The sequence below is a fragment of the Equus asinus genome, chromosome 28 (genome assembly GCF_041296235.1).
Source record: "Equus asinus isolate D_3611 breed Donkey chromosome 28, EquAss-T2T_v2, whole genome shotgun sequence".
NCBI lineage: Eukaryota > Metazoa > Chordata > Mammalia > Perissodactyla > Equidae > Equus > Equus asinus.
Genome location: NC_091817.1, coordinates 18,225,085 through 18,252,568, shown reverse-complemented (window position 1 = coordinate 18,252,568; position 27,484 = coordinate 18,225,085). Strand labels below are relative to the sequence as shown.

Below are 27,484 nucleotides of genomic sequence, written 5' to 3'. Positions count from 1 at the left end.
CAGAATCGTCTAGAAGCCAGGGGTGGACTTGGTGGGAGCTCTGCAGCCAAGTGGAGCCCACAGGCTCCCCTACGGCAGGCAGGACGGCACTAAGGTGGCCAGATCAGTCTTCGTTGTGGGTGCTGGCCTGTGCACTGTAGGACCTTTAGCTGCACCCCAGCCTCTACCCACCAGATGCCAGCAGCAGCCCCCAGTTGTGACAACCAAGAGTGTCTCCAGACCTTCCGAATGTCCCTACCCCTGCTGAGAAGCCCTGCTTTAAGGAGTGTAAACAGCAGCAGCCAGGCCAAAACTGAGGCCCGGGGTCCTCAGATCTTCCGCCCTTTCATGTCTGGATTTTTATGCAAAATGTCCCAATTTTTAAATTTTGGCAACTAAGTAATTAAAAGTAATTTTTTATGCTGGGAAAGCCAAAAAACACGAGTGCAGGTCACCAGCCAGGCCTCTGCTAAGCCCAGATGGAGAACAAGAAAGGACATAAGCCCCTTCCCAGGGCTGGACCCTTGCGCTCCCTGGAGGCCAGCTCAGACCCCACAGCCCTGGGCAGGAGCCCTCGGACGTGAGACCCACTCAGCAAAGGCGGAGACGGGGAAGGAATCCGGTTATTTCCAGAGGGACAGGGTCACAACATCACCGCTTTGCCAATGCCCAGGAGGGAACTGGGCATGCAGGAACACAGGCTGCAGACCCATCCCCAGAAGCCGGCACGATTCCCTTGGCAGGAAAGCTGAGAGCTCTTCCTCCCCAACGTGCTCACCCCCATGTTGCCCCTTCTCCCCAAATACAATCACCCTCCTGCCAACGTCCCCAAGCGAAACCCTGTGCACAGCCCGCCTACAAAAGCAGCAGCCCGGCTCCAGGCTCTTCAGGCCCAGCATCTCCCCAGGACCCAGCATCTCCCCAGGACCCAGCATCTCCCCAGAACCCAGCGGGTTCCCAGGACCCAGAGTGTCCCCAGGACCCAGCGTCTCCCCAGAACCCAGCGTGTCCCCAGGACCCAGCATCTCCCCAGGACCCAGCGTGTCCCCAGGACCCAGCATCTCCCCAGGATCCAGCGTCTCCCCAGGACCCAGAGTGTCCCCAGGATCCAGCGTCTCCCCAGGACCCAGGGTCTCCCCAGGATCCAGCGTCTCCCCAGGATCCAGCGTCTCCCCAGGATCCAGCGTCTCCCCAGGACCCAGAGTGTCCCCAGGACCCAGTGTCTCCCCAGGACTGCTCTCTCCACCTTCCAGCGCCTGGTTAAAGACTTGTTCTGAGCAAGTTTCCTTTACTTGGAGCAAAAATCTGGGTTACTGGGGGGAGGGCAGTGGAGAACCTAATAAATCTTAGAATATACTTCTTGGCTAAAGGAAAAAAAAGAACCTACTTACTGGTGCCGGGAACCGCCTTCCTGGCTCCCCGGGAGAGGCGGGTCGGAAGTCACCATTGTATCTGCTCTCTCATCCAGCTGCTGCAGCAGCCGGCCCTGCTTTGAAAGATCACCCTGGCCAATCCCGCTGCCGAAAGGAAGAGGAACGTTTCCGAGGCTTTCAGAAATTCCGCCAGGGCAAGTTTCAAACCTGGGTGTTCACAGCCCGAGGCCCCACATGGAAACGGCTTGGTTTCATGTATTTGGTTTTACTGTTTAAACTTGAGGGTCTTTTAACTTTTATTTTTACAGGGCTCAGAAGAAAAGAGAGAGGGAGCCATTTGCTCTCTCAGTGCCAAAGAAAACCCTGAGCCACCGAGCGGGCCTCAGCCCCGGGCGACGGCGAGGCCAGGCGTGGGGACCCTGGCTCTGGACGCCCCAGGCCCACACGCAGGCCTGCGGCTAACTGAGCCCAGCGAGATCAACTCAGGCCAGGGCGTGGGAGCAGGGGCCTGCAGCAGGGGGAACAAAACGGAGACTTTCCAGAAACAAGACGCGGCCCAGCCAAGGGCTGAGGCATCCTAAATTTAGTCCCGGGGGAAGACGGCTGTGTCTGCTCAGCCAGGGCATCGGTGAGGCCCAGCATCCCTCGGAAATGTCAACCAAACCGCACAGGCCCTCCCAGGACAGCTCAGCCCGCAGCCCGGACTCAAGGGGCTCACCCTCAGTTGGGAGGGCTGGCTCACACGCACCAGTCGCCAATCCCCACCCCACTCTCCAAGTGCCGTCCACCGGGGAGGCAGTCAAGTCAAGTGCAGTGGACCCATTTGACAGGCAGGAAAGCTGAGTCCCAAGAATGCACACAGGCAGTCCAGAGTTTGGATCCACTATGGAGTCCCATCACTCCATACTCGACCTGGGGAAGGTACCGCGTCACTCGGAGCTGTAAAATGGGAGTGAGAACACCTACTTCAAAGTCTTGATAAAGCACAAATGAAATTTAGAAATGTATAAGTACATACACACATGCATTATACATACACACATCACACACATAGGTGAGCGTGTGTGTTAAAGAGACTCCTGGGCTGCCCCCCAGACAGAGGCCACAGCTGTCACTCCTGGGGCCGGGCACCCCTCCCCAATCTGTGACAACAACACCCCAATGCTCCCTAGCTCTCGGCCCTCCCCTCTCAGCCCCTACAGCTGAGGCAGGCCTGACCCATTTCCATAAGGGTTCTCAGACACCTACTGAATCAGGATGGCCAGCCTGGAACCCAGAACTTATTTATTTGTTTAATTTCCCAGGTTATTCTGCTGCACAAGAGGCGGCCTTAGGAACAGTCGCTGGAAAGCCTCGAGGGGTCAGAGGTTGCACCGAGACAGGGGCTAATCCCCTAGGAAGCTGCACGTTGGTAAAGGGTCTCAGATTCCCAAGGGCTGAGGACGGGACCCTCTCCCAACCCTGAGCCAAGATGAGAGTCCACGAGGGGAGGGCCTGTGGGGCAGACCCCAGATGGCATCGCCTCCACCCTGCAGGGCAGCGCCAGGGGAGGGGGCTGCCCAGTCTCCAACAGAGCCTCGTTGCATCCCCTTAACCCTGGACCATAGTCCCTGGGCCTGAGTGGGCACGGGGACGGCCACCCACCCACAGGGAACTTCGGCATCGGGAGGTCTCCACAGCAACCCTCCAGCTGGAGTAACGAATGAGTTACCTGGTGACCAGACGGGGTGCAGGGAGATGATGGGGGATGGGGAGAGGGTGGTACTGAAGGGCAGGTGTGGGCTTCTCCAGCAAGGAAGGAAATAACAAAGACCTTTTCAGGGGAAAACCATTTCCAGTAAGATTTCCCTTCTCCTAGCTCCTTCTCCCTCACAAGAAGCAATCTCGAAGAGAATAATCATTAGTCGTAAGAAGAGTAGGTTTACCACGCACCTCGTCTATGCCAGGTCACAGGGTTCACATGCAAGATCCTACTGAACTCATACTCCAACCCCAGAGGGAGGGTCAGCTGGCGGTCCCATTTCACAGACGCAAAGACTGAGGCCTCAGAAAGATGAGGCAGGTTGCCTAAGGGCACACGACTGGTAGGTAGCAGGCCCAGATTCAAACCCCTCCAATTCCAGAGCCTCCGCCCTACCCTCCTCTGCATGGCAGGCCAGGACCCCTTCCACCTCGACATTCTCTGCGCCCAGCAGACACCGGCTGTGGCTCCCAGAGGCCACCGCCTCTCTGCTGGGGAAAGAGAGGAACCGCGGGGTCTTTAGAGATGTGCTAGGTGGTACAGAGAAGATTTCTCTGTTTCCCAGGGTCCCGCAGTAGACCCCCTGAGCCCCTGCCCGCTAGAGAACAAAGGAAGGGGGCAGGGCAAATACCCCTGCCACACCCAGCCTTCCAGCCAGCCCAAGTAACAGCCTGGGTGCAAGAAAAAGCACTGGCCAATTCCAAAAATACCCAAGGTGGAAGCAACTTAGAAGCGACTGAGTCCAACTACCCCCACCCCTATTTACAGACAGGACAGCGGAAGCCCAGAGAGGGGAAGGAACTTGTCCAAAGCATACAGCAAAGCAATTTCATTCTGCAAATACGCATGGCCCACCGTGTCAGTCTCTGTGCTAGGCCACGGAGCTCCGGGGGTAAACAAGAATAACCATCCTGACGCCCCAGAGTTGAAGATCCTGGGGTAGGAAAGAAGTAATGCAATTCCACATGAATAAATGGCTAATGACCAGTGTGATGAGCACCCCAAGGAAGTAGAAGGCGCAGGAAGGAACAACAGTGAGGAAGGAAACCAGTTCTGAGTGGGGCCTCAGGGAAGGCTGCTCGGAGGTGTGATGTGGAAGTTGAGTCCTGAAGGGTGAGTAGGGAGAACCAGGCAAAGAGTATCGGGAACAGCATCTCAAGCAGAAGGAACAGCATGTGCAAAGGCCCTGAGGTCAGAGTGTGATGTGTATGTTTAAAAGAGCATCAGAGTGGCTGGGACAGAGGGAACGAGGGGGAAGGCAGGAGGGGTGAGAGGTGGGAAGGGGGCAAATCGTGCTCAGTCTTTCAGACTATGGGAAGGATTCTACACACTCTAAAGGTCGTGGGAAGTCACAGCAGGGATTTAAGTAGGAGCAGGATTCCGTAAGCCCCACTGTGCACTACAGGGTCAGCCTGGCTGCAGCAAGAAGGTAAAATCAGAGGCTGCTGGAGTCCTCCAGGTGTGACACGATGGTGGCTTAGACTGGGAAGGGGGCAGTGGTGAGCAGTGGACAAATGTGAGACTCACTTAATCCCAGGATGGACGAGAGTCGCCCACCCGTTGGCTCCTCAGCTGAGGGAGGGAGGGAGGAGGAGTCGGGACCAACATCCAGGTTCCGGCCTGAGCAAGTGAGTGGCAGGTTTCACGAGACGACAAAGAGGGCAGTTTTGGGCCAGGGACAGCTTATGTTTGCGTGTGGGCGACACGGAGAGGAGGTCTCAGGGGCGGGTCCCCAGGTCTCCAGACGGCCTGAAACCCTCAAGGCTCCACCCAACCCCTAGGGCCACCAGGTGCATAAACTCGGGTCCCCACGCTGTGGCGCTGCCCACTGGCCTCTCTACCACTCCTCCGCACAAGGCAGCACCCAGCATCGTGTCCCTCAGCCGCACCCTTAGAAGGGGCCCGGGCTTTGCTCCTGTAGGGCTGCCAGGTGAGGCCCCAGGCCCGCGCCCACGTCACTGGCAACTGCCACTGCCTCAAAGGGACCTTACTCCAACTGTCTGTGTGGGCGCCCCCGGCCTCCCAGGAAGGCAGCCCGGGAGGGGACGCCCAGCGCAGCCCAGCTGGCCGACAGCGGGACACCCAGCGGCCGGGTCCAGCCACCCACCACCGGCCCCCATGGAAGCGCCAGCGCCAGCACAAGGCAGGCGGCCAGGGGCGCCACACGGACACCCTGCCACACTCCCTACTCGGCACACGGTGGCGCCCAGTCCTCCCCAGAACACGCTTCCAGGGGAAAACCGAGGCTACACACGTGACGGTCACTGTCAGGTCTGGAAGTGGAGGTCCTATCCTGTTCTGCCTGCAGAGACCTCGCTTATTACACAGCAATATGAACAGCAATGATAATCGCCCTGTTTATTGTCTGCTTTCTATGCATCAGGACGGAGCAAAGGGTTTCACAGGTATCTCATTTAATTTACATGACAGCTCTGTGAGGGAAGTACCATTTCTCCTCCCATTTAACAGATGAGGCAACAGAGGCACAGAGAGGCTAAGGAACTCACCCAAGGTCACACAGCTAATAAGTGGCACAGCTAGCATCTGAATCAGCTCTGGCTGTCTCCGCAGCAGTGTTTCTCAGGCTTCGTTATCTGGCCCCTGCCCCAGACAGAGCCTACTTAGACTTTTTTTCCTAATCACCCCACCATGAAATTTTAATACCACAGATACATTGTGCATCAATTTACATAGATCTAAATGTATATCTGTGCTTTATACCTAAAAAAGTAAGATGTTTTTGCCCCCTCAAAAACCAATTTTTGGGGGGCTGGCCCGGTGGCACAGCGGTTAAGTGTGCACGTTCTGCTTCGGCAGCCCAGGGTTCACCAGTTTGGATCCCGGGTGCAGACTTGGCACTGCTTGGCACACCATGGTGTGGTAGGCATCCCACATACAAAGTAGAGGAAGATGGGCACAGATGTGAGCTCAGGGCCAGTCTTCCTCAGCAAAAAGAGGAGGATTGGCAGATGTTAGCTCAGGGTTACTCTTCCTCAAAAAAAAACAAACAATTTTTGCATCCTTAGGGGCAATATCTTCATCACTGAGAATGGTCTAGAATTTACAAGCCATATATGTAATTTTAAGTTTTCTAGTAGCCACAAATAAAAAGAAACAGATGAAATTAATTTTAACAATGATTTTTAAGCCAATGTATCTAAAATATTGCTATTGCAAAATATTATCATTATTTGTAATCAATATAAATATACTTACCGAAAAATTCTACCTTCTTCCTTTTCACACTAAGCCTTTGCAGTCTGCCGTGTATGAGAGTCCGGCCCTACTGTGTTCCACAGGCTCAGCCATGGGAGGCGAGCCCTACCAGAGGGGTCAGCATTCTAACCACTCTGCTAGAACAATATTGTTTATCTTCCCCAAAGCCTTGAAAATCCAGCTCTGAGAGACTTTTTCCATGCCAGGAACACTTTGGAGAGCCACTTCCACTCCTGACCAGAGAGTTCCACCTAGTCTGTTCTCAGGGGCTGCTACGGACAAATACCAAGCTAGACGCTCTCAAGGAGACGTGAAGATGCGGAAGAAGTGGCCTCTGCCCGCAACCAGCTTCTAATCTAAGGCGGGGTGCAGAGGAGCGAAATACTTCCCAGCCCGACCACGGGCCAGGCGCTGAGGCGTCCCACCATCACACGCTCACTTTCACACTGACCCTAGAAGGGGGTTCTGTTATGTCCATCCCATTTTATTGATGAGGGAAATGAGGCTTGAGAGAACACAGAATCTTGTCCAGGGCCCAGCTATCCGACTCGGCCAACCCAGGTCAGAAGACAGGGGGTCTGGCAAAGGGATGTGAAGGCCTTTAGGAACAAGGGAGGCAGCCTAGGGGGAAGGCACTGGGGAGTGGGGAATGAATGAATGATAGAGGTTGCACGAGAAAGCAGAAGGACGAGAGGGCTCCGAGGATAAAGAAGGAGCCTGTGCGTTTACAGGGAATGAAGAAGCAACGGGTGGACTCCGGTGGAAGGCACAGCACAAGCGGACTCCCGAGAGGCAGGAATTCTGGGTGCAGCACGTAGCCCACGTGCAGGGCACTGTATGAGGACAGTCCAAGTGCAATCGTCCAGTCACAGGAAAGCACCCACTGCCCAACCCACGGGCCATAACGCCAGTGGAATCCAACTTCCCAAAATATTTACCAGAAGGCTCTGGGCACCAGACTCCACTCTGTAAACTTGGATACCATTCCAGAGCTGAAACGACAGATCTCCTGCAGAACAAGATAAACTCTGCCTTACATTCTAAATAATGAAAGGGAGGTGAGGAAGAGAAGGAAATAAATCAGCCCTCTCCAACTGCCCAACTTAAAAGGGATTGTGGTCAGAAGCAAGAAGGGGGCAAGGAGGCCGGCTCCTTATCAGGCACATGGCTGCTCCAGACACAAACAAAACTTCTGGCAGGCACCCGTCTTCCACATCGAGGGGGGAGGGGAGAACAAAGTTTAGTCCACAAAGGTCAAACCCATCCTCCTGGAGTACAGTCAAGCCAATATTTTTTCCCCTAATTTCCAGGAGAGAACAGCCCCTCCTGTGAATTGAAGGACTGACTGGAGTGCAAGGAATGAGGCCCATAAATCTCCAACTTGCTGGGGTGACCCAGATTCCAAGTCCCCCCTGCATCATCAGACCAGAAGCCTTCGTGGGGCTCAGGAAGCACGCCCACTGCACTCGAAGGCACTAGCCAAGGAAGTGACAGCGTGAGGTGCTTCTGGAATGTGGAGGAAGGCAGGCCACGTCCCGCCTCCAACCAGCACCACGGACACCATGGAGGGAGTAAACGAGCAAGCGCCTGACATAGACGACCTCATTGAATGCTCCTAACAAGCCCCTGCGTCGGATAACTGTGTTAGCCCGAACTTACAAGTGGAAAACTGAGGCTCAGAGGGGCAAGGACCCAGAGTCACACGGCTGGCAGATGCAAGAGCCGCACCGGCCTACCACTCCCGTGCCTGCCTCTCTGCCCTGCCCCTCAGGCCGAAACCCTGCTCCGACCACCTCCCCTCCCTGCTCTAGGACCTTAGGCTTCCTTCTGCCTGCAAAACAAGCCCAGGGAGGATTAACAGAAGGTGGGCGCATGCTCAGGGGCCCCAGACCCCACACCGTCTCATGTCACCCACTCCCAACTCTCCAGAAATGTGGGCCAGTCTCTCAAACGGCCCCTCCAAGAAGCCAGCTTCCTAGCATAATATTTTCCTCCCACAGAATGTGAGAATAAAGGGCCCCTTGCTCGTCTCCTGAAATAGCTAGCTCTCACCGTAAAGCAATCTTCCGCCCAGTAAAAATATTTCTGCAAAGCTTGGTAATTCTATCCGCGGCTCCTTTTCTGAAAGTCAAGTCTTGGAGAGGGAAACACGGCAGGGCGGCTTCACGACAAGCTCATGACGTCGTGTCTACCCACACGTGCCCTCTAACGCTGTGACTGATTTGCTGTTAACCACAGGACTTCACGTCTTAATACTCTTGGAGCAAAGCCCCGGGGTGCATTTCTACAGCACAATACCCATCACTCCGGACCTGGGGTCCAGCCGGGCAGGCAGCAGAGCCTCTGGCAGGGGCTCAGGGGCCCGAAAGGACTCATGGAGGCTGGGGAGCTCCTTCAAGTGGCCATAACACACAGGTGGGCCTCACCGGCAGCCTGTCCTTGGCCAGGCAGGAGGCACAGTTTATAAACTAAGTGAGGGTGTCCTAAGATCAGAGTCGAACCCAAACTAACACCATGACACCTGGATAGGTCACTGACACCTCCCAGGCCCGAGCCTTCCCATCTGGACGTGGAGAAGAATCACCCCAGGGAAACTCCTGAGCAAACAAAGATGTTCTCTCTGCACATGTTCATCCATCAAACAGCAACCAACCCCCTTCCAGGAGCTGTCTTGGGCCCCGGAGAGATGGAGTGGGTTTACTAGGAATCTTCCAGAACACATCAGCAGCTCCAGAGGCCCTCCTGATGGCTGGGTGCTTACCACACACCAAGCCTTACTCCTTTCCTCACTCTACAGGTGGGGAAACTGAGGCCCAATGTCAACACAGTTCAGTATGAACTCAGGCTTGAAGTCCAAGTCCAGAGGTCTGTGCCCCGGAACTGGGAAAAGACCCCAAAGGAAAAAATGTTCAATAATGAGGTGTGAAAAACAGTTGTACAAACTAAGGCAGGCGTTCATGACCCGAGAGCTATGGGAGCCCTGAAATTGGAGTTACAGCTGTAAGGGCGTTGACCTGAGAAGACAGACGCCATCAGGTTCAGCAGATCCCCAAATGGTCCTGCTACCTACATCCCTGAGGATGCTGAACCATTGACCTATGATCATCATGGAGGAGAAGGGAGCTCGAAAGGAAGGCCGTGACCCATGTGGGCTACATGGAGGAGGTGACAAACCACACGGGATCTTCCAAGACCCAATGGGAAGAAGTGCTTCTCCCCAGATGGTCAACTAACCGTCGGGCTGCCCTCTCCCCACCCATGCCCACCAGCTGCTGGTGGAGCTGCACCCAGGGAGTCCTACACCAGGGGCCAGGCTGTGCACAGGTGTTGGTTCTCTCTACCCAGCATGCATTGTGCAGCCTTCTCCTCACAGGTGGTTTTTCTTTAGGGAAACAGGCAACCCCTCCCTCCCAGATGTTGAGGTTTGGGGAGGGGGGGTGGCGGCTGGTCCCAGCCCCCATTCCAGGGTGGCCATGTGACCCAGGACCATCAGAGGCCCAGGGATTGGTTCTGGCAGGGGCATGTGACCCCATCGAAACAACTGGAGCCCCACCTGGACTCTGGCTAGCACTCTCTTCCAGCTGAAGAGGGAAGCCCAGGCTGCCAGGAGCCATGCTGGGAGAGTCTGCTGGGATGAAGCCAACCCAAAAGAAACCAGCACAGAGGCACAGACCACCGACCTGGGACGCAGGTGGAGCTCCAGGACCCAGATGTAACTGAATTCACCTCACCCTCCAAACTTTCCAGGCACACAGGCCAATAACATGCCTTTGTACAAAACAGTTGAGGTCGGCTGAAAACCCAAAGGATGCTGACTAATCTACACAAAGGCCGAATTCACTCAATCACAAACCCCCTGAAGCTGCTCCCCTCCTGGATTCTGATGACACTAGCCTGGGGAGGAACTCTGGCTTTGCCTGGAGATCACAGCACAGTACACGGCATATGTCCGGAGCAGAGGGATGTGTGCAGAAGCGCAGCCACAGAAATGCTCACCATTGATCTAAAGTAGACGACAGACAAGCCCATAAGCAACCTGGATGCCCAACGACAGGGGATCAGTGCAATAAATTACGGTCCGTCCCTACAGTGGAAGGCTGCAGAGCCACAAAGGGCAACAAGACTACACATACAGACATGGAATCATTTCCAAGGTACACTGCTAAGTTCAAAAGCAAGGTGCAGAACCACATCATAACACGCAACTTAAGTTAAAAGAAAATGTTTACGGTCCCTACCACTTTTCCATGATTCTCCATCTTAAATGAATTTTTCCATTAACGTACAAATACAATGTGTCCCAGTCTCGTTGTCCGAGAGGGCTTCCACTGTCTGTGCAGGGGTAAGAGTGCAGACACAGACGCGGCAAGGAGCACCTCGTGGAACCAGAAACAGCAGATGCCTCGGAAGAGGGGCCCGGGAGGCCAGCGGTCCAGGGAAAAAGGAAGCTTCCTTTGACTACACACGCTTTAATATTGTGTTCAATTTTTCCTTCTTCTTTTGTTTTTTACCACGTGTACGACTTCGTTCACCAAAAGAAAAAAGGTGAGGACTCTTCCGAAGGACAGGGGAAAGGCAAGCAGGGGCTCTCTTCAAAGGCTCAGAGCCCAGGGCAGCCCCGGGAAACGAGGTGGGGATTTCGAAGGACAGGACTGGAATTCCTACCCTCCAAGCCTCACTGGCCAGGCAAATTTTCCATGAGCAGCTGCCCCGCGCCGAGCAGTGCAGAAGGCCCTGAAGACACACTGGTGAGCCACACAGAACCTGCCCCATGAACTCTGCAGTCTGCTCTCAGTTTCCCCATAATATTAATATTGACTCTGGCCAGGTTTCTGCAAATATTAAAGGGCTGACAAATTACTGGGAGGAAGGCTTTGGAAATCATAAAGCTCTGGATAAACACTGGCTCTTGCTACTGAAGAAAAGCTGGCCCGCTCAGCACTGCTGCCTCCAGCCCCTCCCAGCGCCCCAGACCAGAGCCAAGGGGACGAGTCTTCACCTGAGAACCCCAGAAGCAGGTGCCAAGCAGAACCTCCAAGGTTAAGAAGGATAGGAAGGCCCCGATATGACACCAGGAGAAGGTGCGCCAATCAACTCCCCTCGGAGGAATCCCATGGTCCTTCCCATCGCTGACCACAGTGGCCAGCTGAGGCGGCTCCCTCCAGGCTAGAGGGAAGCCGCGCCTCCAGGGAACAGGCTCGGGAAGGGCGCCCAGAGGCTTCACAGTGCTCTCTGGGCCAGAGCCCTCTTTCCACCACCACCTACTGCAAAGCACTCCTTCGGCGCCCCCTCAGGCTGGGGGTCAGCTGGATGCACCGTGCGCAGCATCTTCTCCACTGGTCTAGAGCTGTGCTGTCCAACGAGGCGGCCGCTAGCCTCATGTGGCTATTTAAATTAATTCAACTAAAACATATTTAAAATTCAGTTCCTTAGTTGCAATAGGCACATTCCAAGTGCTGAATAGCCACAGGTGGCTAATGGTTCCTATATCGACTGTGCAGGCCAAGCATTTCCATCATCACAGAAATTCCCATTGGACAGCACTAACGTCAAGCTCATTTTGACATCTCCCTCCTTCCAGTTACAAAAGGAGGAGCCAGGGAGCCCCAGAAGGAGAGGCCAAGTCTCAATAACCATCAATAAAGTTGTGAACCCACTTGTAGGTTTAAGGAGCCACAGCCATTGGGAAGCACACAGAAGGCGACAGAACCATGGACGGAGAGCTTGTCATGAGACAGGAACTGTGCCAGCTTCCCCAGAGGGCCGCTCACTTGAGCCCCGCAATTCCACAGTGCCATCCCCACCTCAGCCCGCCCCTCCTGCGCCCTCCTGCCACCAGCTTTCCTACAGGGCCCACTCAGCACAGCCGTCACCCGACAGAGAGAGGCTGTGATTCAGAGGGCTTCCCAGGGCCCTCCACTCGAATGGCACCAGGAGGTTCCAATGCAGGGGGCCCTTGGGCATCACCGAGGGTCCTTCCCATACTCCCCCACCCCGCTCCACCCCCAGCTGCTGCCTTCTCTCTCCACCCCTTCCGGTGAAGATTCTCCACAGAGTTCCCTATACGTGCCATCTATGTCCTGATCTCTCATTCCCTTTTAAAACGTCCTGGCTTTTTGAAAAACACAAAAGTAGTACATGCTCTGAAAAAATAAAGCCAAACAGGGGCTGGCCCTGTGGCCGAGTGGCTAAGTTCACGCGCTCCGCTACAGGCGCCCCAGTGTTTCGTTGGTTCGAATCCTGGGCGCAGACATGGCACTGCTCATCAAACCACGCTGAGGCAGCGTCCCACATGCCACAACTAGAAGGACCCACAACGAAGAATATACAACTATGTACTGGGGGGCTTTGGGGAGAAAAAGGAAAAAATAAAATCTTAAAAAAAAATAAAAAACAAAAATAAAGCCAAACAGGGTAGAAATGTATAATGTGAAAAGTGAAATTCCCCTCTCTTCACCACCTCCCACCACCCGACTCCTCAGGGAAGAAGCCTTTGACAATGTATCCTTCCAGATCTTTCTCAACGCACCGGCAAATATCTATAGACATAGGCCTGAAGAGACCTTTGTATACCATGAAAAACAGGACCCACCGCACTTATGTCTTACTCGCTCTGCTCACTCAGCAGCGTCTCAGGCCTCCCTCCTGTCAGCACACCGTCCTGACCGGTGTTCCCGGGGGCAGAGATCCACGAATGGCCACACCACTGTTCATTAGCCTGTCCCCAGTGATGGATATTTGAGTTGTTACAAATGTTTCATTCTTCCAAATAATGCAGCCACAGATGTTCCCGCAGGTGTGTGCTTCTGCTCACACACACGTGTTCCTCAGTCCCTCAGGCCTCACCCCAGTCTCGCCTCTGCTGTCACTCCATCAAGACGGCACTTGCCAAACCCAACTGTGACCACCAGGATCCGAAATCCACTGGACACCTTTCAGTCCTTTTTCTTATCGAGCCTCCCAGGAGTCTCTCCCCAGGAAACCACATCCTCTCTGGCAGGCTACTTGGACGGCCCCCAATGAATGCCACCTCGCAGTATTTGTGTCCTGTGCAGCCCTTTCTCCCAAACCCGGCTGGACCTGTGACTTGCTTTCACGGAGAAAATGTGGCGTTGCCAGTTCCAGGCGTCAATCAGGGAGGCCTGGCAGTTTCCACTCTTGCCGTGCTGGGGAAGCCAGCTGCCACAGGAGAAGTCTAACCACCGCGAGGCCACCGTCCCACAGGGAAGCCCCAGCCCGCCACGTGGTGAGGCCACCTGGACGAGAACCGAGGCCTCAGACGCAGGGCCCAAGCAGAGCTGTGGCAGTCGCCCCAGCTGTGTGAGCCAAGCCAGCTATGCCACACGGAGCCAGAGACAGGTGCCCGGCCAAGCCCACCCAACCTGCACAACCTCAAGCAAACCATAACATGATTAAGTTGCTGAGTTTTGGAGTAATTTGTTACACAGCAAAAGATAAGCCAAACACTCTCCTTTTCTTTCATGGCAGAGGCCAGGATGGGTCAGAACAGACATCTAGTAGCCAAGCCAGGGCCACCCCCAGGCGTGGGATCCTAAGCACAGCGCTCCGTCCAGGCCCCAGTGACTCTGCCGTGTTGTCCTCCGGGAACCACAGTTGCTGCTGTTCACGCTCAGAGGCTGGTTTCTCAGGAAAGAGGATGTGGGGCCCCCAAAGGACTCTTCATTCTCTTCACGCCCTAAGCAGAGGGAGTGGGAGAGCGAGAAAGCACCCACAGCAGTCCCGGGAGAAGGCATTCTGACCAAAAGGGCAATAGACCAGAAGGCCCTGAGCAAAGAAAGAAAACTCTGGCACAGAGAGGCTAGGGAACTTGCCCATGGTTGCACAGCTAGTGAGAAGCAGAGCCAGGACTTGAAAGCTGGCATTCAGGCTCACAGCCTGCACCAGTGACCAGGGTTTCCCAATACCCTGACCATGACCCACAGTTGAGAAGGACGTTCTATGATGGGCCCCTGGAGAGGCAGGTTTGGGTATAGACGTGTGTGTAGATATACACAGATCTAGACCCATCTATCTATAGACATGGATATCCATGTCCATAAACTAAACAAAAGGTAACACAAAGCAATATTTACTCTTACTAAATGTGATGTTCCCTCATTTTTTTATTCTTTTCTATTTCATTTTTTTAAATGCTGGTCACTAAACTGATTTCATGAGCCACGAATGGGGTTATAACACATTGTTGAAGGAAAAAAATTCATCTATACTGATTTCAGACAACTTTAAGATCAGACCAACATGAATTTGAATCTTACTGGAGTCAGATTCCACCTCCAAGTGAAGTGACTTCGGGCAAGGAGGTGGACTTCCGTAGAGCCTCAGTCTCCCCAACAGTAAGATGGGGCCAACAATAGCATGCGCTCATACTGTGCTGTGGGAACTGAGTGGTGTGCACAGCACTGGCCCGGGCCTGGCACACAGCAGGGAACGCTGCACCACGGGTCGGCACACAGCAGGCACTCCCCGGCCCACTGAGGCTGCAGCCACAGAACACTGGGGAAGGAGGCACAGACCCAGGACCGCCCGAGGCAGGGGCTCCTTTGGACTTCAGGGGCCGGGGAGCACGAAGAGAAGCCAGAAGTGCCCACTGAAAAGGCACCTTCAGTCCTGGTTTGTAGCAGTTTTCCTATGTCAACTTTCCGCTTTGGAAGTCCTTCCAGAATCACTGGGGGAAAGCAGGGTGAAACCACAGGCCAAGGTCAAAACTGCCAGAAACAAGGTCCCTCTAGAAGCCAGGCACAGAGCAGCACCCCCCACCACACCCCCAAGCCTACTGGGGCTGCCACAAATCCGAGCCTCTGTGCCAGGGCCTGCCAGCACATGCAGCCTCCTGGAGCTGTGACACATCCGGGCCTGAACCCATCTGGGCGGCTGTGGGCCCCAACCCTCACCTGTGGCCTGCGGCGGACGGCCCATCCTGCCAACAGGGCCCTTAGGCTCTGCCCCACCCTCCCCAGGGCCCCAGCTCCATACTCGAGGCCAGGGGCACACAGCACCCGGCAGGCCAGCCAATCAGCAAGAGGTTGACACGGCTTCTTGTGACTGAAAGGCTCTCCCCCACCTCCCACCCAGCCAGCAAGGGGAGAAGCTGGAGGCAACACACACAAACGAAAAGTAAAATCCTGGAAGAAGATTTGCAGCGGGTGGACAGGGCTCACCTTAACCACCACCCCCGCCCCAGGCACTACCCACGCCCCTCTGCCAGACCCGTGTTTCTGCCCTAACATCTCACACACCAAGTCCGGCCCAAAGTCAGACACCTAGAAGCGGGCTGAGGACGTTCTCTCTGCACCACTTGGGACTCCTGGCCTGGCCCTTCCCACACCCTTAGTCTGAGATGATTTACAAACCTTTCATCGCCGGGCATGCCGTTCTTTGGGTCTCCACAACAGAGATGCCACTCCCCAGTCCAGAGTAGGACCCCTCTCTATTCTCCTTCCCCACACCCCGCTCTTTTCCTTCATCACGCTCAGCACACAGCCAGGTGATCATTCACAAACCACACTAGAAACCCAAGAGGAGGGACGACACCTGCTGTATTAGCCCCGATTTGTCAAAATGAACTCATCTCATCCTTACAACAACTCCATGAGGTAGGAACGATGACTCTACCCATTCCACAGATGTGAAAACTGAGGATCAGAGAGGAGCCATGGCACAACCCAAGGCCATCCAGCTGGGGAGAGGTACCCTGGGACTCGGACCCAGGAAATTGATTCTGAAAGCTCTAACCACGCCTGGCGCCTCCTGCGCGCACTTGCTGGGCCTCAGTACAGAGGCCCCAACCACATCTTTCACCATACTTACTCCGCCTGTCCCTCCGGCCCTGTGCTCCCGCCAAGCCATGTGCTGTCCACACTTCCCGGCACCCAGCCTCCGCTCAGGCTGAACCCTCTAGCCTGACTCCAGCTCTCCCGGCTGGGCTCGTGACCTGAACTTGAGCCTGTCTCCTCCTCTGTGCATGAGGGAATAACACATGGCGAGAGCGCGCGCCAGCGTGAGGCACAAAGCTCAGACCTCCAATCCTCATGTGTCGTGCTATTGTCACTTTCAGACTCAGACCCCACCAAAACTTCATGTTCTAAGTCAGCAATCCACAAGCCAGGGTGCGACAGGCCAAATCTAGCTATCCGGGTCCACCCAAAGAAAGGGTTTCCTAAAAATTCTACTTGGTTGACCATAATCTTTTAAATTAGAAAGATTTTACATAAAAATGCAGATGGCTGGATTTTCTGAATGATCCGATGTGGCCACACCAGGGCCACATACCCAATGGCAACAGGTGACTGGGGCTGAGAGGCGCTGCCCTCTCGAAACAGGACATGTGCTCCCCAGGGCACCCCGGTCCCCACCCCTCCCAGGCGTCTCCCACCGCGTCTGCTGCATTCATTAATATGACTTCTCTGACCCCTGTAGGTCCTTTAGATTATGACTCCTGTCTCAGTCTTAGCATCCTTCAAAGCCCTACTCACATGCCACGTCCTTTGAAAGGTCTTGCCCAAGTCGCCACGGCCCCGGGCATCTCTCTTATGGTTTTATAACTTTAATAGGCAACTTGGACTGAGCACTCACCATGTGCCCAGCAGTTATTACCATTTTACAATGGAGTCCTCACACCCGCCCTATGGAGCAGCTACTACTATCACCCCCCCTTTACAGCTGAGGAAACTGAGGCACAGAGTTGATTGTTCTATTGCCATCCCCACCCCATCCTTTCTCCACCCTTCTCTGTGCTGCTCTGTGCCGCAGGAAGCCGAGCCCTGTGGACCAATTCACTGAGGCTTCCTGGGCTCTGGCTTCTGGATTCAGCCAATGGGAGGCCCTGGCAGGAACCTGGAGGATGTGAGGAGAGGCTGGGGTTTCCTTCCCCCTCCCCCTCACTCCTTCTGCACCACGTCTCTGACTACAGTTAATCCTCCATATTTATAGCTTCTGCCTGGCCTCGCCCACTCCTCAGCTGCAGCTCCCACAGGGCTCCAATCCAAAATAGCCAACAACACTTCCTCCAGCCCTTCTGCGCCAGGGGTAGTAACAGCTTCCCATGGGTGCCAAGGACCTACCAGTCCCTGGGTGCTTCCCACACCTCTGGGAGCTCTGGAAGCCTCTCCCTTTAAACTATCTGGAGCGCATCTATTTCCCGCTGGACCCCTGACTGACCCGGAGGTCTGGCTCTACGCCCAAGATGCCACGGTGAGAAAATGGTGCTGCTGGGATTTGAACCCAGGACATCAGGCTCCAGAGTCCTTGCTCTTTAACTACCACCTTGTACTGCCTATGTCCTCTTCTTCTTCTCCTGGTCCCTCGCCTGCCTGTGATCTCTTCAAGGGTCCCCTGGATGACCCCAAGGGAACCAAGCACTATGCCTGGACCAATGCAGACATTCCAGAATCTCTCACTGAGCCCACAGAATACAGTCACTTGACTCCTCTTTATCCTCCAAAGTATTTTTACAACTGAGAGCCATCCCCACGTTCCTCCTTCCTCCGCGTGAGAGCTCCCCCAGGTCACAGGGCTCACCTCTGTCCTGCTGGCCCCCAGCACAGGGCCTGCCACAGGTCTCCCCTCTGGACAAAGGCCAAGCTCCACAACACGGCTGGGAAGGCCCCGGGGCACAGGTCGTGACCCCTCTTCAGCCAACCAAACTTCAATCAGCATCTCAAGCAAACTGCCCTCTTCGCCACAGGGCTCTCTCACCAGCTACTGCTCCACCCAGCAAACATTCATCCTGCCATGACATACCCCATCCTCCGGCCTTGCTCACCACCCCCCGCCACTCACTTTGGGCTTAAATCACAGCTGAGATCACCTCTGACCCTAGACCAGTTGGCACTCCCTGCTCTACACTCTCAGAGCCCCAGAGTGTCCTCTAACACCCCTAACATTGTCTTCATTGCTCAGTATCTTTTTCAAACCATGAGCCAATCCAACTGATGAATATCGATGCAAAATTCCAGAGAAAAATATTAGCAAATCAAATACAGCCACATTTTAAAAAGAACAATCTATGACAACAAAGAAGGATTCAGTTTAGGAGCGCAGAGAAAGGTGAGCATGAAGCTATCCAGCAACGTGAATCACGCATACGAGTCATGCCTCAGACTAGCAAAGTGACCAGCTCCGTCAACATCCCAACCACATCTGATAAAATTCAATAATTATTTCTAGTTTTAAAAATCTTAGCAAGCCAGGAGTTGAAGAAAGCTTTCTTAACTAGAGAGACAACAAACATCAGACTTAATGGTTATTAAACAGAGTACAGATGACTCTAACCAAAGCAATAAGATAAGAAAAACAGACAAGAGGCCAACGATGAGAGTTTAGTTCCACTAAACTCTACGTTCTGTGAGGCAGGAACTAGGTCCTGTTCCTCGTAGTGTCCATAACACCCTAAGCACACTCAAATATTCGTGAAATGAATAGCCACCCAGATTAGGGCTGATCCCATTAAAAGTTCTCAAAGCACCCAGTACTTCTCCTTTGAGGCACATATCACAACCTAGATTCTACAATTTGTTTTTAAAAATATATCTTTTCCTACTAGATTGTGAGTTCCACGAAAACAAGGACCACGCTCTGTTGACAGAGCAAACGTTCATCTGGTCTGAAGTAGGTACTCAATATCTATGGCACAGATGCATGACCGATTTGAATAGAAGGTACTCCATAGTTGCTAAATTATAATAAATGATTTTATCCTACTTCTCAGCTGGAAATCCAAGGCCCAGAGAAGGGAGGGACCCTTCAGCTGATGCTACACCACTACCAAGCCCACCCAGTGCCCTGGGGTCCTCTGAAAGGCCTCAGCCACACACAAGGCCACGCACACAGGCCAGAGTCCACACGGCTCCACAAGTAAGGAAAGTGAAGCCCAGACCAATGCCTCTGAGCCCTCTAAACAAACACACACCCAGGGCGCACCCCGGCGGGCAGAGCCAGCTGGCGAGAGCTGGTGTGTGCTAAGGATGACCTCAGGAGAGCGACTGAAGGCTTTCCTCGCAAAGCCCCGTGACTGGTGCCCACATGGATAAACAGCCCCTCTGCTTTCCCGGGAAGTTATCAAAGAATTACTTATGTCTCTGGAAATGCTTGTTTGGAAAAGGTTTTCCACCCCACCTGGGCTTGGCAGGAGCGGCAGCATCCCAGGCCTGCCTCGGGGAGTGACCAGGCTTTTCCTCCAGCCCCTGAAGGAACGCCGCCATTCTTCGTGCGGAGTCTGAAGCCGGCCATAAAGAAGCAGGCAGCTTCCCAGGATAAACGGCGCCCGGTGACATCAAAGACCGCCTTCCAGATTAAACAACTGAGGCCTTCAGCTCTCTCTGGCGTTTCTTCCAGGATATTCTGGGCTCCTGCCTCAGTTCTCCCTCAGATGGAATGGCAGATATTTTGTTTGTGAGAGTCTGAATTTTTTCCTTCCTCAGGGAGAGGGGGAGAGTGAGGGGGAGAGGGGAAGGGAGGGGAAAGGGAGAACGAGAGGAAGAGGAAGAATGTCTGTGAGAGACAAGAGCCACAGAAAGAACACGTGTGAGTGAGAAAGAGAGGGGAGGCTGGAGGCAGCCGGAAGTGTCTGCTTTGGAATCCAGTGAGCAACCTACGAATTCCACAAGTTTCTAAACCAAAGCACACTGTGGACCTATGACGGTGAGCAAGGCCACAGGAAACCCCGTGCTAGGCCTGCGGGCGCCTGACTCACCCGTGCCAGCAGATCTCCTCACGGCCCACTGCACTGGCCTCTTGACCAGGGATCACTTCCCACGCCCCTTTCTCAGACACATCTGGTAAACCAAGGCCAGGGACCCCACCCTCTTCCCCGAGACACAGGCCCACAGCAGCTCCAGGCAGGATGGGCTCTCTCCAGGACCAGCCTCACACGGCCGCGTGTCCCCTGGCCTTTGGGGTGCCTCCCTCTGCCCCCAAGCAGCAATCCCACCCCTTGGCCTCTCACATCCCACCACCACTGGGCTTCTGGCCCTACAGCTGACCCATCCAAACAGCTGGAGTAACGCCCCCGATCCCTGTATGTGACACTCCACGTTAATCAGCTCCAGGGAGCAGGCTGGCGGCCCCGCTCCACCCCACACACCTGTCCAGAGGGACAGGTAGCTCAGACACACCAAGAGCCACTCACGTGCATGGGTTCTCAGAGACTGGGCACCAGGAGAGACTCCCAGTCCCCAGAGGCTGCAAAGCCACTTGGAGCCCACAGACCCTTCTTGACTGCCCAACCCAACCGCCACCCACTTTCCATGGACAAGGGCGAGCCGGGGGCCTCAGCCAGCAATTCCCTGCACAAGGGTGCCCTCCCTTCCCACCTTCTTCCTCGCCGTCCCTCAGGTCTGGACGGAAGCGCTGCCTTCACGCGGCTTCTCAGTGTTATTGTCTGTTACTGTACCTGTGTACGCGCTGCTTCTGTCTCCTTTAGACTGGAAGCCACAGGAGGACAGGGACTCTTTCATCTGCCACTGTATCCTCAATGCCTGGCACAGCTGGGGAATTCACAGTTAACAACAACTCATTACTGATAACCATTAATTAATAGCTGAGTGCCTGAAAGAAAAGGCCTAATTCCACCCTCCACTTATTCCATCCGGCTGAGCAAGAGGCTCTGGGGAGGAGGAGGCAGGCACGGCGACCTAACCGTCTTCTAGGCCTTCATGCAGTCACTCGCTCGGCAAACACGTGGTGAGCGCCCCCATGCGCTCCCGGGCCACACGGGGAAGACAAACTACCCAGAAAGCGTTGCTTCCAATGCTGCCAGTTCAGCCTTGTGGTTTTAAGCCTCAAGGGGACAGTGCGGTGCCCGGGCTTCCTGGCACAAGGAGCAATACTCTCTGTCCATCCATCACCCACCTTCTCTCCTCACTCCCGAAATGCCCACTGGTGCAGGACCACATCCCCCAGTGCTAAGACCTTGGGGGACACCCTGTGGTTGTGTCCTGGTTGAGCGGGTTTATCACAATTTGTACAACACGTGAACAGAGAGGGGCTGTTCCCGAATTCTAGGGAACAGAAGACGCACACAGCCAGACTCAGGGGAACCAGTGTCCTTCTCCAAGAAGAAAGGTTTCAAGGTGAGGATGAGACACTCCTCAGAGCCTCCACCAGAGACCCACATCAGAGGCACATGCAGCCCTGCGAACAGACCCCCTGCCCACCACCCACCACCCCGGGGACCCAGGCACGCTGGAAACCAGATGCCCATCTGGCCTTCTGCCCAGCTCAAGCTTCCCCGTCTCTCCTCCCCATTCCCCAGGAGTAAAGAAAACTCCCAGGCGGGGCTGAGCAGCAGGCCCTGGGGGCCCCGGCAGAGGATACCCTCCACGCAGAATTCGAAGATGCCAGCAGTGGAGGCCCAACGGCCTCCAGCAGCCTCAAAGCAAATCATCTCTTAATTCCGCAACACCAAATATTTAATTTATGCCTTACCTCAAATGTCGCGTCCACCTCCCAGCACATAGCTTTGAGACCGCGTAAGGAGGCCTAACGCTTTCCATATGGTGAAGACACGGGGCCTTTCAATTGTGCCAACTGGTATCATTCAAGGGTAATTCCCCTGGAATCCGGCACTCGGGCAGCAGCTGGGCCAGCCGCCAACCTCATCACCCAGTGTAATACGCCCCCACAGGCTCCCACTGGGCCCACACCCTCCCAACCTTCCCCAAATATCAAAAGGCAGTAGGTGCCCCCAACCACATTCCCAAACCGCCTGGCAGCCACCTTTGCTGCAGAGGCAGGCCGGCCCGCACCACGGCTCTCAGTCTGTTCTTCAGGCAGCCCTGCCATAAAAGAACAAAAGGGCCACACGGGGTGTGGGGGACCGTCTTAAACCCAGTGGTGCACATTCATATATGGACACACATACATGCCACACGCACGTGCACAGACGCACATAGGTTCTGCTTCTCCACGTGTTTTCCTATCAATATCTCTGTGTGTATTAGGCTAATCAACCCACCTATTAAGCTTTTTTATTTCACCCATTATATTTTCCAGACCCAATATTTCCATTTGGTTTTCTTTTGTAACTGCTGGTTGCTGCTTCACGTTTCCAATATCCCCCCTTTATCTCCTTGAGATTATTATGCTTATTTTAATTTCTAATTCTGTTGAGCACATTGTTGTCTGGTGTATAAAATGCTCACGTTTTTGTCCTTCTTTTGTAGCACTTGTACACCTCGCATTTCTCGTTATTTTTCTCCTCTGAACTCCTATTTCCTTGGAGTTCATCCTGAAACCACACGAAGGGCAGATCCCCGGCCTTAGCCTGTGTCCCCCAAGTGTGTCTACAGTATGCGGGCGGGCGGCTCTGGCTGCATCAGCTGGGCCCCCACCTCCGCCCCTACCAGCGCCTCAGCAAACCCCCCAGTACCTTTCTCCTCAGGCTTTACTCTTTTTGAAGAGTTATCTGTCATAACCCCGCCATAGATGAGAACACTGTTGCACCCATTTTGCAGATGAGCTAATGAAGGTATGAAAGGTAAACTGGCTCATACAAAGTGACAAGCTCCTGCAGCAGAGCCTGACCTCATTTATTTTTGTATTCAGGAGGGCAGGTTAGGTTAGCGTTGGCGAGGCCCACCCTCACACCTCAGGACCTTGCATCTGACTTGGACCCACCCTGAGCATTTACTAAGCTACTCAGGCCCGTCAGGGAGGAAGCGGGCAAGCAGGGGCCCTGGGCAGCTGGTCAGCGTGCCACCTTGCTGGGGGTTAGCGAGTGCGGCGCCCTCTGGACAGACACTCCGGCACAGCACCTCACCATGTGTGGCTTCCACTGTCCTGGAAAGTGCTCAGAAAGGGAGAAAATCAGATTCCACAGCAGCTTTGCTGGGTTACAAGGAGGACTAAGAGAATGTAAGAAAGTGCCTGACACATACAGGCATCTAATAAACAGTAGCACTCGCTGCGATAATGGTAACAATGCTAGTGGGATGCCCCACTAACACGTCCCGGACCATTGTGCCGAAGGAGTGCAGACAGGCCATCCCCACCACCAGCACAGGCTGCTGGAGGCACCTCTGCCGGCCCTGGGAGCCCAGCAGACCTCGGAACCCACGCCCTCTGGCACCCTGACGAGACACCAGGGGAACGGGCAGCCACCCGCTCCAGCTCCAGCCGCCGGGAGTCACGGAAGCAGGCGGAGGGCTGCCCACCACGGTCCTGCACAGCATCCTGACGCTTCACAAGCTCCGGCCATCCCGTCCCCACAGTCACAATTTCCACCACTTGCACTTAGTATTTCTCTCAGAATTGACATTAGACTATCTCTCAACTTAGCTTCATCCTAAACAATAATATTCATGAAGTCATGGGTTTGATGTCCTAGCTACGTTTTTTTCTGGTACAAGAAATACATAACTATCAAGACAGAAAGTACTCCTCCCGGTACCCCCTGCAGCCGCCACACAGCCCCGACAGTGCGGTCCCACACCGGGGCACACCCCCCCCTCCCCTGGGCGGACGTGCCCTCCCCATGTCTGCAGACTCAGTCGCTGGGCCAGGGCTGGCGGGAACCCAGGCGCCCGGGTTCCAGTCACCATGCAGAACTCTCAAGGAAGCAGAGGTTGCCTCCCTTTACTATTTCTGACGGCAGGGCCCACCCTCCACCACCCAACACATGTCACGCTGATGGCTCTGTGGTTCACATCTTCAAAAGTGCTTTGAACAAACATGAACGGCCCCTCAGCATTTCTCTGAAAAGTGGGGGCGCAGGAGGGAGGGGGCATCCCGTGCTGTCCTCAGCCGGGGGAAGAAACCAGGCAACAAGATTCCGTGACTTCACCAAAGCCACAGACAAGCTGGGGCTCCCTCCCCACCCTCCCTCATTTCCCCCAATGGCAACTTTTACTGGCTCACATTCCTCTTGCTGGGAACACTACTATTTAATTAAAAACGACAGACTTTTGTTTTCCTCTCCTTCCTTCCTCCTCCCTCCCATCCTCTAGTACTGGATGCCAAGGAGACCCACCAAAAACATGCGGGTAACATTTGTTATGGCTTTGAAGATAAAAGTCAACTGAAGTAAGCCCTTGCTGTATTTCAAGTTTCCCCTAAAGCATGGAGCGAGCTGCCTGGCAGTTCAGGAAAGAAAAAAAAGGGGGGGGGGGTGGGGACTGCAAATAAATGTCATTCTGCAGGAATACTTTGTAAAAATAAACAGGCTGAAAAAACTCAAAACTTGATTAATGGAAATCCACTCAGCTGGCCTCTGTCTTGAGCTACAAATGCATTTGTTCATATGGCTAAATCGGATCATTTTCACTGGCTTTAAATAAATAAGTAGATCAAAAACTAGAAATGGTGGGGGAAGAAAGGGAGGTTTGTAGTTCTGTTTTTAAAGGGCCCCCACGGCAGTGCCCCCCGCCCGTCAAGTTTTGACCTTTACTAGGGGACAGCAGCTCCAATTCCAACCCAGCAACAGATGAAGAGAAACGAGAAGAGAGAGCCCCAGCCAAACGGCGGTGGTGGAGGAGACGGGAGCCCCCCCGCCCCCCAGCACAGAGGCTGTTCCAGACACACACAGGAGTCGACGTCATCCCCAGCCTCACCTCCCAGCACCGGCCCCTGCAACTGAGCTGCACCCAGCCCAGACCCCAGCACCCAAACACACGCACACATCTGCAAACTCCACTGGCCCCTCCCCAGCCCACGGACAAGACCAAAGAACTAACCAGACCTGAAACTCAGTCTGCTCCCCTCTAAGTTAAAGAAAAAAAATTAAATGTCACATCAAAAAGTTGATTCATCCTTTGATCCTGGGCTTGCTCGAGTTCCACGCAGACCATCTGAAAGCCCCGTGCAGAGTTCCAGAGCTCATAGGACATCTGTGAACGCCAGTCCCAGGCCAGGCACTGGGGCTGGACTTACTCACTCCCCCAACACATCTACTGCTCCCCCAGGAACAACTCCAACCTTGAGGACCCACTGGGTGAAGGCTCAGGGGTGGGTCCAGGCTACACCAGAACGAGGCCCTCTCTCTCCTTGTGGGCCAAGCTAAGGGGTCTACTGGGTCTCAGGGCCCCCCACCCTCTGCCACCCAGATGGCAGACGGCTCTACTGGGGTTCTGGGCAGATGGTACTGACGAATGCCACAGACACTTGCAACACACTGGGAGGCGGGCACAGTCCTGCCCCCCACCCAGACACCCTGGATGCCTTCCCTCTCTCACTAGCCCCATCTCCAAATCCACCTTTCAATGGTGGCCTCACAAACAAGGTAGAAGTCAGAGCAGGCTCCCCAGTCCTCCAGCACAGACAAGCTTCCCCACGGACTGGTCCTGCACCACCTTCTCACCTAGGACCTTTCTCCCCAGGCTGCCCTCTGCCCCCAGCTGGACAGGACACTGCCATTGGTGTCACCACTAAGGTTTCCCAAGGCATGGGGGTACAGGGTCATGTTGGTGGGGCAAGGGCAGCCTGATAAGACGTTTCTGGACTTAGAAGCTGTGACGAGAGGGTGCTAAAAGTTGGGATGGGTGGTATGAAGACTCATCTCTGGGGGTGAGGGGGGTAGATGGGGATCGTACCCGGGTTCCTCGGCCAACGGTGCCCGCCGCCCGCAGCTGTCGAGGTCCGGAGCTGCCGCCCGGGCAGCGCTGCCTGCCGATCCACTCCTCGATGCCTTTCCGAGCCCAGGCGGCGCTCACCGCGAAGCTGTCACCTGGGGCGGGACGACACGAAGCCCCTGAGTCCGGCCCCTGGGCAGAAAGTTACGAGAGAGTGGACGGCAAGAGCGGGCCCGCAGGGGCGAGAGGGGGGTGAAAGCCGGGGCACAATCCTAGAGACGGACGCAGGTAATTAGGAGAACGGGGCTCAGCGAAGCCCCAAGAGCAAGGACCCAGAGGGGAGGGCGAAGGGGGAGCAGTACCCCGGGAGGACGAGTCGGGGTTTAGAAGAGCTAGCGCCGGAGGCCAGGGCTGTGGAGCAGAGGGGCCAGGGTCCGCAGCCGGGGCAGTGCGCGCGGGATGAGGGAAGAGGGGCACTGAGGGTCAGGAGGCGGGGCGCAGCGGGCGCAGGGGCCGAGATCTCGGGAGAGGCGGCTAACGGCCAGAAAGAGAGCGGACAGGCTCTTGCGGAAAGGGGCTTGGGAGTCTGAAGTGGGGCGCAGAGAGCGCGGAGGGCGGGGACCGCGAGAGGAGAAGGGGCTGAGGGTCAGAAGAGAGCGCACAGGACCGCGGGGAGGGGGTAGGTGGGACAGAGGAGGGGGCACAAAGGCTGCTCCGGGAGCGGGTTTGTGGGACTGGTGGCCGGAGCTGGGGGCGGGGGTGGCCCTAGTAATAAGATCCCGCGGGCGAGGCCATTCCGCCGCCATCCGCCGTGCTTCCCGTCCATCCCCCGGTCGGCGCCCCGCGCGCCCCTACCTTCCGGGCTCTCCCTGCGCTTGCACACGGCGGCTGCAGGCACAGCGCGCGGCGGCGGCGGCGGCGGCGGGAGCCAGAAAGAAAGGAGAGCAGAGAGTTAGCGATCGCGGGGGCGACGGCGGCTGGGGCCAGGGGCCCGGCGCGCGGGCGGGGACACTGACCCGGCTTGGAGTGAAGTTTCCCCATGCTGGGGGCGCGGCGGGCGGGGGCGGCCCTAAGCCATGCGCCCGGCCCACGGGCCCTGCGGCTCGCCGCGCCTCTCCTCGCGCTCCTCCTCCCGGAGCAGCCCCGAGCCGAGCGGAGACCGAGGCGGCGCCGGGACGCGCTCCTGCCGCCGTGGCCGCGGCCCGACTGACGCCCGAGCGCGCCGAGCCCCCAGCCCGCCGCCGCGGCCCGCGCCTCCCCGCGCGCCCATTGGCCGGGCGCGGCGCATCAAAGGCGAGGCGGGCCGCGGAGGGGGCGGGCCGGGGGCGGGGCGCGGTGAGGCGCGGCCGAGGCCCACACAGCGCCCCCCTCCGCGCTGCGGTCCCCGACTGCCGGCCGGTGACTGGGGACCCGCGACTGGGGACCGGGGTTGGGGGCTCTGGCCAGTAGGCGTATTGGGACGGACAGCCTCCTGGGTCCCGCCCTCTCTGGAACAGCCGCTCGTCTCGCTGACGGTGCTGTGCCTTCCCTCCGCTCAATTTTTCTTTGAGGCGGTCAGGGCAGGACTCAAGAGGCCCCAATTTACAGGTGATGAAACTGAGGTCGGGAGAGGAGACGCTGTTCGTGCGCGAGCATCCGATGCGCGCCTGCTT

General features: G+C 55.6%; 1 protein-coding gene across 1 annotated transcript in view; it reads right to left on the bottom strand.

The window, feature by feature from the left end:
• The window catches only part of NKD1 (NKD inhibitor of WNT signaling pathway 1), an 85,176-nt gene extending 58,139 nt beyond the window's left edge, over window positions 1-27,037 (bottom strand). Inside the window, exons 1-3 of the mRNA XM_044761257.2 lie at window positions 26,849-27,037; window positions 26,688-26,720; window positions 25,854-25,987 (exon numbers count right to left, since the gene is read on the bottom strand). Coding sequence (XP_044617192.1) covers window positions 25,854-25,987; window positions 26,688-26,720; window positions 26,849-26,873 — 192 coding nt within the window. The 5' untranslated portion in view covers window positions 26,874-27,037. The remainder of the gene's footprint in view (window positions 1-25,853; window positions 25,988-26,687; window positions 26,721-26,848) is intronic.
• Window positions 27,038-27,484: the final 447 nt, after the last annotated feature.